The sequence below is a fragment of the Engystomops pustulosus genome, chromosome 1, assembly GCF_040894005.1.
Source record: "Engystomops pustulosus chromosome 1, aEngPut4.maternal, whole genome shotgun sequence".
Classification (NCBI taxonomy): Eukaryota; Metazoa; Chordata; class Amphibia; order Anura; family Leptodactylidae; genus Engystomops; species Engystomops pustulosus.
In genome coordinates, this window is record NC_092411.1 from 151,096,063 (window position 1) to 151,111,127 (window position 15,065).

At 38.4% G+C, this 15,065-nt stretch overlaps 1 protein-coding gene across 1 annotated transcript in view; it reads right to left on the reverse strand.

The window, feature by feature from the left end:
* Positions 1-11,779: 11,779 nt before the first annotated feature.
* Positions 11,780-15,065, reverse strand: part of C2CD4C (C2 calcium dependent domain containing 4C) — a 35,798-nt gene continuing 32,512 nt past the window's right edge. The window contains exon 2 of the mRNA XM_072110900.1: positions 11,780-13,146. Coding sequence (XP_071967001.1) covers positions 11,780-13,087 — 1,308 coding nt within the window. The 5' untranslated portion in view covers positions 13,088-13,146. The remainder of the gene's footprint in view (positions 13,147-15,065) is intronic.

The window sequence follows — 15,065 nt, forward strand, 5'->3', positions numbered from 1 at the left end:
ATATATAAACATACAACACATTTTTGGATATTATTTTTACATGTTAATGTTTCATTCAATATATAGGTATATACTGTATATTACAAACCCAAAAATTTTATGAAAGCTTAGAAAAAAATGACAGTGATTATTAGGAAGAAGATATATCCTCATCTGCTAAAGGGACCCTGTTTAAAGAGGTTATAAGCCTCCCCTCTGGATACCCAAATAACATCCTGGAAAAAGGATCCGGTATAAATGAGGAGTCAATTAAGTGCATTAGTGACAACATAGAGGGGCTGCTTCACCATCACAGAAAGTAGTTCAGCCGGATTCTCTATTGCTACGTCCTACGTCTTGCTGGGTTCAAAAGTATGAACAAAGCCCCATTTAAAGCCCTATTTAATAGGATAGTGCAAATGGGATAGTATGTTAAACAGGTTGCACATAGCCATATTGCTGTGCCATGTTTCATGGAGTTGTAATAGGGTACAACCTACAACTCCATGTGCCTATGAGGTCATACAAAGGACTTCTTTTGTATGCTGTATAAATCACATAGATCAAAATTATGATATGGTTTATCACATCTTGCATTCTGGACGTTTTCACCATTATTTCTAAGGGGAATAAGCCTCCAATATGTTTCCATGGAGGCTTTTTTAAGGAGTTCCTCTTAACTGTTCCATACATCTGACTAGGGTGGAGCAATTCATGTACATGTTGCAGAATTTTCTGCAACAAAGTTGGGAATGTACCCTAAGAGGTAAAGGTATACTGTAGATGGAGATCTAGAAAAGCTAAGAGGGATGTGGAGCAGTTGGCCATCAGGTGATGGCTCTTGGAAAGCAAAAACCTGCTCTCGGTAAGTGGTCATCTTTTACTATGCATTGCTTCAAAGCTCAAAGCTCCTTCACACACTGGCAGATATTGCTACGTTGATTTAACACAAGTCTTTACTACTGCTCGGTTTACTTCATCACACTAACATCTAAAAAATGTTCCAGAGCCATTGTTTTACAAACTGTGATACAATCTATAAGATGAAAAATCAGCCATAATTTTGGAAGTAGAAAAGCAGTTTTGTAGGAGGAAGAGAGAACCAAGGTTTCGGCCTCCATATATTCCTTATGAGTGAGATTAAGCATCTTTACTATCATATTATACGTAAAGGAAGGAACAGTGGCATACTTTGTAAGTGGACAATGAAATCAGGAGGTTCAGTTGACTTTTCTCTAATTGGGGGGGGGCTTTACTCGGAGTCCAGACCTTTTCAGTAATTTAATGATTCCATATGCTGTCCTGGTTTAAGAATATTGCTACATTATTTTTTACATAGTTTCTAGTTGATGGTGGGTGTTTTTTTTTCAGTAAGTGCATCATTTAACGTTTTGACTTTGGTTCCAACAGAGTTGTATAGTCTATGTAGTAATATAGTCTAGTACATACTTTTAGAATTTCATTATTGTCAATTCTATTGGCAAGAAAAGAGCCAAGGATTTAGAAAGATTATTACAAATGGTAACTCATGTTAAATACAGAAGATATCATATATCTATAGAGTGAGAAACTAGGTATAAACATGCCTAGTTTACCTGAGATGGATACACATTCTTAAACTGTGTATGCTCAATTTAACATTATAACAAGAATTGACCATTACTATTTAAGTTTACTTTAAGGCATCATGTACCTGCATGCATAAGAGCTCTGTATAACCTCTTAGTTGTACAGATTCTTACTACTGCACCCAGAGTCTATAGGGATTTACCATACCCTAGTAAGTCTCCAGTTTTATATGAAAGAAAATCATGTGTTCTTCTGTCTGATTTTGTATCAACAGGAAAAAAGTTATGTGCTCTATCAGAGGACATAATACAACGTTATTATTAGAGAATGCTATACAGAGGCTATGAATCTATAAGAAAGTACAGGGACATAATATGCATGTTGTCTATGCCTGAAATGATAACCAATGTGAAGAAATGTTCCATTTTGATATTCCCAGCAAATGTATTCTTCATGTTTTACTTCAGTCAGTCCATTCAGAGTTAAGCAGGTGTTATCACTTACACAGCTGGTTATCCGTCATATCTAGGTTCTGGGTATCTGGGTTAATCCATCTACCAATAAAAATTGACACCACATGTCTGGTATCAAAGGGACATACACCACACTATTCTGCAAGACAATGGCCCAAATTTATTAAAGTGTTTGCACCAGTTTTCCATCTAAAAAGATAGTGCAAACTGCTTGCCCATGTATTTATAAAGTGTCTGTGCCAGTTTTGTGTTGTGGCTGCTCTGTGTCCAACAAGACAGAAAAAATGTGCACACAATGGGTGTGTTAGTGGGAGTTTCCACCACATTTATTACTGATGTGCGCAACAATTCTGCCTGTGCCACAATTCTGCTGCATGAACAAAGTGCACAAAAGAAAAAATGGTGCCTACTTCCCGAGCAGTGCAGAGGCGCCAGATTAATGAAGACTGTGCACCAGTTTTGATTAATCTGCCGCACAGATTGCACTAGTTTTAATAAATGTGGACCAATGAATGGAATGACACAAATTAAACACAAAGGTAATAGTTCTAGCAAATGGACTCCTAAATCTAATAAGTTCATTTCTATAACACATGTAACAATATTTTACTATATTTGCCGTACATTTCATTATAAAGTGAACATCAAGCGCAATGCACAAAGAAACACTGTAAAATGGAAAGTTACAACAAAAATCTGACCAAGGACACTGAGGTACTGTATATCCACATGTAGCATCAGATGAAAACATGCTCTCCCCTTTTCTCACTTTGAAAAGTGATTCTCAGGGAAAAAAAACTATTTCATCCATATATACATTTATGTCTACATCCCTACTAAAGGTCACATTTCACTGTTTAAAAATGATTTGTCTTGTGACCTCTAGTTTGTGATATCTGCATTACCTACACAAGATTTATTTCTAAATTGAAATTATTGCACTTTGTACAGCCACCTTCTACCTCCTAGTACTCAAAAAACAGTTATGATAGCTAAAACCAGAGAAGAATTTGTTTTAACTGGATAAGCTAATGAATAATAAACTGAAACCTTATTTGACTGGGACAGTTAAATCTAGAATATGGTCATATTTTTTTCTGCTCAGTCTCTATTTTTCATAATCAAGACTATCTAGTTATATATATTACATATAACTGTATATTTATTATAAGCAATTTTATCCAAAGTGCAGCAACTTTAAAAATACAGGCAGTCCCCTACTTAAGAACACCCGACTTACAGATGACCCCTAGTTGCAAACGGAGATCTGGATATTGGTCATTTACTTTAGCCTTAGGCTACAATAAAAAGCTATAATAGTTATCAAAGGTGTCAGCAATTAAGCTTTTTTGTTAATCCTGGTTCTTATGACAATCCAACAGTTTCAAAATCCAATTGTTACAGAGACAAAATAAAATTTGGCTGGGGTTACAATTATAAAATATACAGTTCCGACTTACATACAAATACAACCTAAGAACAAACCTACAGAACCTATCCTAAGCGGGGACTGCCTGTATTCTTAAATCAAAATATCCAAAGACTTATGTGTACAGCTTCTATCCAAATCTATGAGTCTCCAGACTACAAAAATCCTGAGTAGCATCGTTTTGTGGTCATACATCCTTGTACAAGGTTTTTCAACTAAAACACAGTGGCCCACATTTATCAAAATGAGTGCAGTGTGGAGTGTGCAGAGTACACTAGATTCATCAAAACTGGTGCATCCTGCAATGCTAGGGAAGTGCGTGCCAACTTTTTTTTGGTGCACCTTTAACACAGAGCGTGCAACACAATTCTGTCGAATAGCAGGAATAAATCTGGTGCACAGTCCAACTCTGCGTCATAACATCTCTTTAGGTGTAGAGTTTTGTGGTGCAGCGGACATAGTGCAACAGCGACACAGTGCTGACACAAACACTTCATAAATACATGTGCAAGCAGTTTGCACATTCTATTCAGTGCAAAGTCAGAAAACTGGCACAAACACTTTAATAAATGTGAGCTATTGTTGCTTGAATGTGGAAATATGTATGAGTTACTAAAAAAATATAAATCCATTCCATTCTCTAACAGGTCCCCTGAAAATCCCACTGCAGCTAATATGGCTCTCTAATTTTGGCATGCCATTTGAGAGCCGTTCAATCTGGGACCAACATCAACAGTGACCTCCACACAATGGCACATCACTGCAAATGTAAATTACGGGTTTTTTTGTTTACATATATAGATTGCTACATTCAAAGTATCATAGTTTATCATAGGATCATAGTTTATATGGTTGAAAAAAAAGACATTGTCCATCAAGTTCAACCAAGGAAATGCAAGCAACAATGCTTTCAAGAAGTTACGTTTTATTAAGTTTTTACTAAGATTTTTTAACAAGAATATTGGCATAGTTTTATTTCATAGTTAGCATAGAAAATCCTAGATTTTAAAAATGTGATTCAGAAGGGCCCAATACCCTTCAATATAGTTTTATTTATAATTTTTTCTATCTACTAAGATCTTGGTCTGCATTAATAAAGTAGTTTAATGGAATGGCTTGAATGGGTTGTCCCAAATTAAGAAGCTATTCATGGGATAGGGGATAACTAGCTGAGGACCCATTCTCACTAGTGAATGGTGCAGCAGGCCGAGCGTATGCCCAGCGGCTCCCTTCACTGTCTATGTGAGTGTCATAGATAGCTGCGTGCTGTGGGAGGGCGTATGCTTGGCCTATCACTCCATCAATTAGTGAGGACAGCATCCCCTTTCTAAACTTCCCTTTAAGGGAACTTGCAAAGTCCGACAGAAAACTGGCGCACTCCCTTAGTAAATGTGCCCCAATATTCTATATATATTAGATGGGCTGCCAGTCTCTCTGAAGTTTTCTGGTTGTCCAAGCTTCATCTAATGTGTATGGCGCCCTTTAGGCTTAAGTTTCTCAGAAAGATAAAACTTAAATATAAAACTAGAATATTATGGTTGAATGTGCACATACATCAGAGTACAGTTGATAGGAAAATTGTCAGGCATTATAATCCACTCGGAATAATAATCTGAAATAGAATACATGTAAACCGAGGGAAGTAAAGTAACATTCATGCAAATATATAACCATGCGAAACATAATTTATATTTACCATCCATTTATAAGTTTACATACTGACATTAAATAGTATTGCTAGGATATTAAAGGGTACTTAGGATACTAGTCAATAATAATTTCTAACAACATGTAAAATATATCTAAAATGGGATGAGGAACAGACTTCAAATTTTTTTTATTTCTAGTGATCAAAATGTGATAATCCAGAGAAAAAAATATCTCTGCTTTTATCCTTAAATTCTAATTGGTTGGTTTAAGAAAAATCGAGCATCTTTTAGGAACATGGGACACTCCTTAAGTTAAGACCCTACACAGATGGTACATTCCCCTCTAAAGGGGTCGTTACACTAAGACTCTGTAGCCTGCTTAAAGTCTGATTCGCCTTAAACAGCATAGAAATCAATAACATTTTCTCAGGGAGATAAATCTTGCTCCTATGATACATAAACATCCACAAACTATAACTGGGGAAAGTTATTGTTAATGCCTAGTTGCTGAGCCTCCTGACATACCGTTAATGCTTTTCACTGTGTATATCAACATGCAAACATTTTGTCATATGAACTGCAAATAAACATCAATATCTCTCTCACTATAAGGCTACCTACACACAAGATGAAATGAAGACGTGTGTGCGCCGTATTTTCTATGGCATAAGACACGTCCTAATTCGCTTATATGCACATTTGTGTGGATTCCACAGCCCTGGGCATGAGTCGACAACCTGAGACACAAAAGATAAGGCAGGTCCTATTCCTGCATCTTTCTGCACTCCTGGCAGTCATTTTCAATTGTCGGCATGTGAGTGGAGCCCCCCATGAATGACACATGGGATGCCAACAACGGTTCACTGGACCCTTGTTTGCATCCTATATAACTGCACACATCATGTGCAGGTAGCCTAAAACAGGTACCAGAGACTCAAATAAGCTTAAAATTGTCAAATGTGATTCGAATTTGGATACAGTGGATTATACACAAACTGGAAAAATGTAAAACCTCAGTCTAATGCGATACCAGGAAAAACGTACAATTTAAAGGAGAATTCATTCTTTGAAAGTGGATATCATTTCCTCTATATGAATGGGTTTTTTAAGATCCATGGGTCCCCACAAAAAAACAGTGTGATAACTGCAAAAGTGTACAGTGTACCTGAACTTGCATGTGGCTTTCAAGCCTCAAATTTGGCATTGCTATCCTGGCACTCATATATGGATCCATGGAGATAGTTTTAAAAGCATGAATATTAAGTCCAAGTGACACCAGGGATGTCATACTGTTGTTGGAACTTAGTACCACAATCTATATCTTTGGATATTGTATCTTTAACTAAAGTTTTTTTTTTGGTCCAACATGTTACTTATAAATATGAGATTGGTGGAGCCATACAAAAGGCAACCTACACATCAGCTGCGTGAAGAGATCTCAGGTTCTCTTCTCTGTTTACAATCAGTGGAGGTTCTGAGGTGCAGAGTCCTCATCAATATGATATGGATTACCTATTCTGAGCATAAATCAACAATTACTTAGTCCTGGAAATTCCATCTAAGATTTAGTGCAGCTTAATTCCAGGTTATATTTAAATGTGGTCCACAAGAGTGAATAGGTTTAAAATCTATGCTTAAGTGTCTTGAACAAAACTGGTCAGTTCTCCTGAGATGTCTAAAAATCATGAAGTAAAAAAGAAAAATCAATGTGCAGCGCAGTACACAGACTCATCCATATAAAATGGCAATTACTGGGATTGTGGCATTGCTGAGTAAAAATAGCCAAGGAATGTAACAATGCATCTGCATATAGACAGTATCATTTAAGGATGTTTAATATGTGCAGTCTATGTAAAACTGAAATTAGGCCATCTGTTGGTCGGGACATTGATTAGGCTACGGCAATGTTGATGGGAAATTTGGAATGTATTCAAGCAGTTTGCTCATCTGTATTTACTAGTGTTGATAGCAGCTGTCATCACAAACACAGCTTTTTTGACTGCCAAAGTTCTTAGAAAGTATTTTCTGCAGGGAAGTGGGTTCACTGGAACTAAAAATATGAAAAGTGACCAGCTGATATTTCTTACAAGCTATAATCACATTTATTATGGAGTAGCATGAAGGGAGTAGCATGACTCTAGGTTCAAGCAAGGTTCTAAGACTACTATAAATGTGAGTCAAGCTCCTCCTTCAGGCTCTGCACCATTTTCTATTCATCTTTGGCTGTTCCTTTAACATCTATGAAGTAAATGACGTGACACACTCTGTGACAACTGCTGCAACTATTTACATAAAAAAGTGGTTGGGCTCTCATGTCACTGTAACCAGGTCATTGTGACAGGTGGAAGGCTGCCAGAAGATAATCTCCACAGTGAGTACAATTTAAAGGTTTATTTTACTCTATTCTACAAGATCTGCTAAAATCTAAAGTATGGTCAATTACTTTGAGCATTTTCTAGTTCTCAAGCCAGTTTCATTCTATTCATTTTCCAGAATGCATATGCTAGGCTTTATACACATCAATGTATCAGGGACACAGTTTGTGATTATGGGACTAGTAGGTTTTTAGGCACAAATTGTACCTAAACTTGTATAACAAGTGGTCTATTATGGTGGTAAAGTATTCTTCTCTACTAGATACTAACCAATTTTACCAAGTTTACTGCTTTAATAATGCATAGACATATAGTAGATTCCTATCTAGGAAAGAGACTACTACACATTTGGTAAAACATGTAAAGGCCCAAAATTTGATGAATTTCATAGGGAGCCTTTACACATAAAAATGCAGTGTAATCTGCAGGCAGCATGTTATAGAGCAGATGCAACTTTGCAGTAGTTTTAGGAGATAAGGTTCAGTAGTATTGTCTTTTGTACTGTCATTTATTTCTCTGCTCTTTAGTGCTTCATCTTGTCACAGGGGCAATCTATCAGCAATTGACATTATGCAGAGTCCTATGATAGGACTACCTCGACTCAATTAATGCTTGGGAGCTAAAAAAAAAGTGCAGAGATACAGATTAACCCCTTAAGGACGCAGCCATTTTACAGCTTAAGGCTCAGCCCGATTTTTTGGATTCTGACTTGCTTCGCTTTATATGGTTATAACTTTTGAACACTGTTACTTATCAAAACGATTCTGAGATTGTTTTTTCCCCACATGTTGTACTTCATTTTAGTGGTAAATTTTGGCTGATAAGTTTTGCGTTTATTTACAAAAAAAAGAAAACATGATAAATTTTTTGAAAAATTTGCCATTTTCGAAATTCTAAATCATTGCGTTTTCAGGCAGATCGATTTACCAGCTAAATAAGTTGCTGAATAACATTTCCCATTTGTCTACTTTACATTTTCATAATTTCTGAAATGTCTGGATAATTTATTTTGACGTCACGCGGCTTACAAATAGAATATCGCTTTTCCGGATTTTCAGAATTGACTATTTTGGGGATAAATACAGTTTTGAATGAAATTTTACATATTTAGCATCAAAACCCCCTATATAATCTACCCATTTTCAAATCTGCACCCCTCAAGCTATCAGAAACAGCTTTTACGAAGATTGTTAACCCCTTGAGATCTTCATAGTAATTGAATCAAAATGGAGGTGAAATTTAGAATGGTCAAATTGTTCCCTTATACGTTCATTTAGCACTAAAATTTACACATTTACAAAATATAAAAAGAGAAAACCCACCATACAATTTGTTCTGCAATTTCTCCTGAGTGCAGCGACCCCCCACATGTGGCTGTGACTTGTTTTATGGGCGCACAGCAAGGCGCAGAAGGGAAGGAGGGCGCTGCAGCTGCCAGGATTTTAGTTTCCTCATTGGCCCCTTTTGAAGGCTATAAAATTTTCGCTTTTTCGTTATTGGGGCCATGTGATGGCATTTTTTTTGCGGGATGAGATGCTTTTTCCATTGTTACCATTTTGGGGTTGGTATCACCTATTGTTGAAAATTTAGGAACTTTTTTTGAGGGCAGGAGTAGAAAAGCATCAATTCTGTACTGGATTTTTGACTTTTTTTTTTTTCGTGTTCACCGTATAGACTAATAATCATGTTAGCTTTATTCTATGGGTTGATACGATTACGGGGATACCAGACATGAATATATTTTCTTACGTTTTACTAAATTTGTCAAACAAAACCCTAATGTGGGGAAAAATCTATAATTTTTGTATTGCCATCTTCCAAGTGGCATAACTTTGTTACGTTTTTGGCTACGGAGCTGGTTGATGGCTTGTTTTTTGCGGGACATGTTGTACTTTGCACCAGTATCATGTCTGAGTACATATGGTTTTTTGGTCGCATTTTATAGCATTTTTTGTGGGATTGAAAAGGTAAAAATCATAATTTTTGGAGGGTTTATAACAGTTTTTTTTTACGGCGTTTATCGTGGGGGTTCAATAATGATTTACTTGTATTCTACGGGTTGTTACGGACGCGGTGATACTATATATGTGGGGTTTGTGTTATGATTTAGACTTTTTTTTTGAGTTATATGTCTCTTTATATGTTTTGGGGGTTTGGGGCATTTTTAGTGATTTATGACTTTATTTTTTTATTGAATAACTTTTTTTTTTTACTTTTTCACTTTTATACCATGGGATATGAACAAGCAATCATCTGATTGCTTGTTCATGATAATATTCTGCAATACTGATGTATTGCAGAGTATTATCAGTGTCAGCCTATGCACTTGCATAGGCTGGCACTTTGCCAGTAAGATGACGTCACAGACGCCATCTTACTGGCAATTCTTGCTAGTAACTCTGGGGTCCAGATCGGACCCCAGAGTTACTATAGCAACGATCGGCGCCCCCCGAAAACAGTTCGGGGGGGGGGCGATCGTGGGGGAAAGACCCCCCAGATACTTGTTAGATGCCGCGGTCGCGCTGACCGCGGCATCTAACGGGTTAAGCACCCGCGATCGGAGACAGCTCCGATCGCGGGTGTTACACTGGGGTGCCGGCTATTAGTTACAGCCGGCACCCCGTGTTTCCCGATGCCGGTTCGGCTCTGATCCAGAGCCGAGCCGGCATAAGCGCCGTGGCGGATATATCCGCCACTGAGCGCTAAGTCACTGCGCTCCGTGGCGGATATATCCGCCGCGGAACGTGAAGGGGTTAATAAATTACAAGCCATACTGAATCTGCTCCACAAAACAGTATAATAATCTTCTGCTGCTTTTGATGTTGCTCCAAAAACAGGAATGAAAGGAATAGCAAAGCAGAAATATAGGAAAGCAAATAAACATGAAGGCTTACATTTTTCCATGTTTGTACGTGAAAACAGGGGCCCTCATTTCCATACCTAGTATTCACTCACCTATGTTCATACAGGGTCTTCTATCTATGGTTCAATTAAAAAAACTTAGTTAAAAGTGGTGGTACTGAAGGGGTTAATCAGTCTGTATCAGTCTCATTTTGCATTCATGTGCCCATATGGGATTGTGTGACCTCTTGACTATACCATCTGCACAATAAGTGTGTATGTGGTAAATACTCACGCAACATCTTCTTAATTTTTAGGTGTGAAAGAGAAAGTACACATTGGATAAAAGATTTTTGTCTGCGTGGGAGGCTCTGATATCATCAGGATCTTAAGGGAAAGGATGAAGTTTATGTAACAGGCTGAAGAAATTGCTTTAAGGAAGAAAGATTGATGGGTCTTCTGTCCATCCAGATGGTCAAAGTTCATCAGTTTGAGTCACCTGGTACATTTTTGGAAGCATCTATTATTTGTATGAGAAATCGTCATCCCATGATACTATATTATTCTGCATTAAACATGGCAGGACACAAAGAATTGATTCAGTTGCCAGAGAATTGCCCTTTTTATAGGTCCATAGTGATATTCTGTAGTACAAGAAAGGTTCTGTCCTTTTGTATGTGATGCAATTGCTGCTACTTATCAATCTCTGGCTAACTGATAATGCCTTGAAGTCTCTGTTACTGCATGTTCACTACAGCTTAGATACAAAATATAAAAATAACTAATATTATATAACCAGAAGCAAAGCTGCCAATTTATTCAGTTAAAACTAGATTCATAAAAGTACATGTGCTGTATGCCTACTGTTGCTATGCAAGCACACAGAACGAATAGGAACTCACGCAGCCATAAAACACATGCCTTTAATGTGTGCACATATGGGAGCTGCAACAAAAGGTTATATTACTCTTCCTTTGTCAAGATTTGCCGATGTAAGAACGAATTCTCCTTCGACATGCAATAGGTATCTGTAGGCTTTTGAATTCTAGCACTGAGGGCAATGCACAATGTTCTATAGATACATTATTAATATTTTATCATCATCTTCATACACTTCTGTTAAATCTCCTTAGACCTTTCTAGGAAATAGCTTTGATTAGTCAAGACATGGAGATCCCTAAAGTTTGCTGTTTCTGCTATAATTTGTAGTACTCTGCAGTTCACCATTGCAGTGGAAGCTCAATTCTCTGGCATTTTTTGAATAAAGACGTGCAAGTTTTGTAGTCATGGAAGTACCGAACTACCTTCTGCATACGGGCTGTCAAGTGCAATGCTTCTGAGGGCTTTGCTCCATCATTTACAGGGTAGTATGTGATTTGGTAGCTAATAGGTAAATACACTAACCAATGCAAAGCACAAAGAAAGCCCTCACATACCATACGCTCTTTTACCATTGCTTCTTTTTCAAAGAAAGGGCAAGAGTGAAGTTAGTGGAATCTCCTTCTCTCCAAGAAGAGTATCTCTTTTAAGGCTGCTTCCCTTGTTTAGCACCTTTAGTTTAAGTGACATCTTTTTAGCACTTCCAGCCACCAATCCATCAAAGAAAAAGTCTTCGTTGAACACTGGGTTTCGGCTATTCTTGATAATAGTGCTTCTCTGGCGGTGAACCTTACCAGGATTCAGATAGAGAACCACACAGCAGTTTACTCCCTTCAGATCACAAAGTTTGTCAAAGAGATGCTCTGCTGCTATTAGCCGTACTCTGAGACGGGCATTAGATGGATCATACTCTGCTGATAGTCTCATACTTCCTCCTTTACTGAGACCTACATTGTGTTCCTTCAGTGGAAGGTCCAAAGGTAGTACACCTTGTTGTCCAGAGCCTATACCAGCCCCTTTGGCACCTCTGACTCGTCTTCTAGGCATGCTGGGGCTTGTATCAGCAGAACTGCATTCATCTGTAGATAGTGAACTGTTTCTAGCCACTGAATGCTTGAGTTTGATCAGTTTTGATTGTGTGTCTGGTGTGAATATTTTCAGCAGAGAGACTGAACGAGAAAGTAATGGTGAACTGAATGGTGAGGACTCAGCTGAGGAACAGGTATCACTTTCACCACCGCTAAAGTATCGGTATGGATTCATCAAAGACATTCCAAAATCTGATGTGTTTAGCTGGGATCCTCCTTCTGTTCCACTTCTTCTCTGAGAACTTGGTGAACTAGACTGTGAGGGACATGGGGATAGAGACCCCTGGTCTGTGTGAAAGAGAGACTCCTTACGTCGTGTATGTGGACTTTCCATTAAGGTCACAAAGCCATATGATGTTTGGGCTTTAGGGACATATGGCAGAGACATGGCAGTTTGAGACTGTGGGTCCGCATTAGTACCCAAGTCCTCCTCTGAGGCCCATTCATCTGCACTTTCAATCTGAATGATGTGCCGATTTGCAGCTTTTACAAGGTTTCTGCTCTCTGAAGTAGCTTTGGTGGGTAGACGGGGGCTGCGTTGTGGACGCCTTCCTGACAGGTTTTGCTCAGAAGCAGACATTCCTATATTAGGTTTGGACTGTACTCCTTCACCTGCTGTAGCACCTTCAGCTCCTCCCTCTGTTGGTATATTACTCAGTTTTGGTGGGATGAAAAAGTCAGGAATCTTGTCTGGAGTCAGCACATTGCTATATGATCCACCTTTTGACTGTTTGTCACCAGAGTCTCCTCCTTGTCTACCACTGCTGTGATCTACTGTGCCCCTGATTCTCTCCAGCAACCACATTTCTTTCCTTATAAGGTGTAAATTCAAGTTGTGAAGTCACAATATATAGATTCAGCTACCTGCGAATAGAGAATAAGCAAATTTTTTTATATAAATATTTTGAGTTGTTATCTACAGATCATTGTACTGACAACATTAATTTACAGCCAAACCATGTACTTTTGCACATTTTATAATGATTTGAGAGGTCTAATACCAGCAAAGATCCCCACTGCATCAATCAATTCTGCCTTTTTCTACATCAAAAGCAGGGCCGGATTAAAGGGGGGCTCTTAAAGGGTAATAGGGTCCAGGCTCCCTGGGACATACCTAACAGACGTTCCCCGAAGACAGTCTATGGCAGAGCAAGGGAACAATAAGTTCCCTACTCTGCCATAGACGATCAGAGGTACAACAGCGCCGCAACATGACATCACAGCCTGCAACAGGGTGCCGCCATCTTGGCACATTTCCGATATCCACTATCGTGATACCGCAAGGGACGGGAAGGAGGTCAGCGTGCATCGGGGGAACAATGGAAGGTGAGTACAATTGTAATATTTTTCCTAGCACTTTATATAGTTATTATGGGGGGTATATATAGTTATAATAGGAGATTGTACATAGTTATTATGGGGGGAAACAAATCCTCAAGATTCCAACGGCACCGCCTAGTGTCTTGCCAGAAATAAATTAAAATTTTATTCAAGTTCCTGTGATGGGTGGACCGGATCAGGTGGTGCTCCAGTCCTCAGTTGAGCACAAACAATAGTAAAAACAGTAGAGTAACAAGTGGTTGGAAAATGGACGGCACTCACCAATCTTCATTAGTGTTCCATGTTTCTTCTTTATTTAAGTAAAGGCATATACTGAGGCCGGAAGAAGCGACATGTGGCGTGAAACGGCCGTCGGCTCTATTGGGCATTCTGCCTTCACCTCCCTCCCCTGTATGTCCACGTTGTTAGTATGTATATGCATTTATTTGAATAAAGAAGGAACATGGAACACTAATGAAGATTGGTGCGTGCCGTCCATTTTCCAACCACTTGTTACTCAGTTATTATGGGGGGGTGTATATAGTTATAATAGGCGTCTGTATATAGTTATTATAGGGCGTCATGTATATAGTTATTATAGGGGGACTGTATATAATTAGCGGGGCCTGTATATATAGTTATAGGGATCTGTGTATAGTTGTTATTATAGGGGGGCTGTATATAGATATTAAAGGGGGCTATATATAGTTATAGGGGTACTGTATATAGTTATTATAGGGAGGCTGTATGTGGTTATTATAGGGTGCTGTATATAGTTAAAATGTTGTGGGATTGTATATAGGTAATGTTGGGGGAGCTTTATACAGTGATTGCTGGGGGAGCTGTACATAGTGATTCCTGGGAGCTGTATACAGTGATTGCTGGGAGATCTGTATACAGTGTTTGCTGGGGGAGCTGTATATAGTGATTGCTGGGAGATCTGTATACAGTGTTTGCTGGGAGATCTGTATACAGTGTTTGCTGGGAGATCTGTATACAGTGTTTGCTGGGGGAGCTGTATATAGTGATTGCTGGGGGAGCTGTATATAATGATTTCTGGGGGTGCTGTATATAGTGAATACTGGGAACTGTATATAGTGATTACTGAGGAGGCTGTATATAGTTATGCTGGGGAGCATTATATAGCGATTGCTGTTTTCTATCTGGACTACATTCAATGGTGGCGCCAGGGGGCCCCCACCAACCTTAATCTGGCCCTGCTCAAAAGTAAATATACTATATATAAACCATACTATATACAAACAGATCTTCTTAAATTTGTCCATGGTAATAATTTGTCATTTTGGTAAATGGACAAACAAATGAAAAATTAACCTTTTTCCCTAATGTGAAATTACTGTTACCAGTCTACCAAAACCTCCAGCTCTATCAACATTGTGGTTTTTTTTTCATTATTTATCATTGCATCTTATGGCTAGGATATAACTTTCATAACTCCTCCT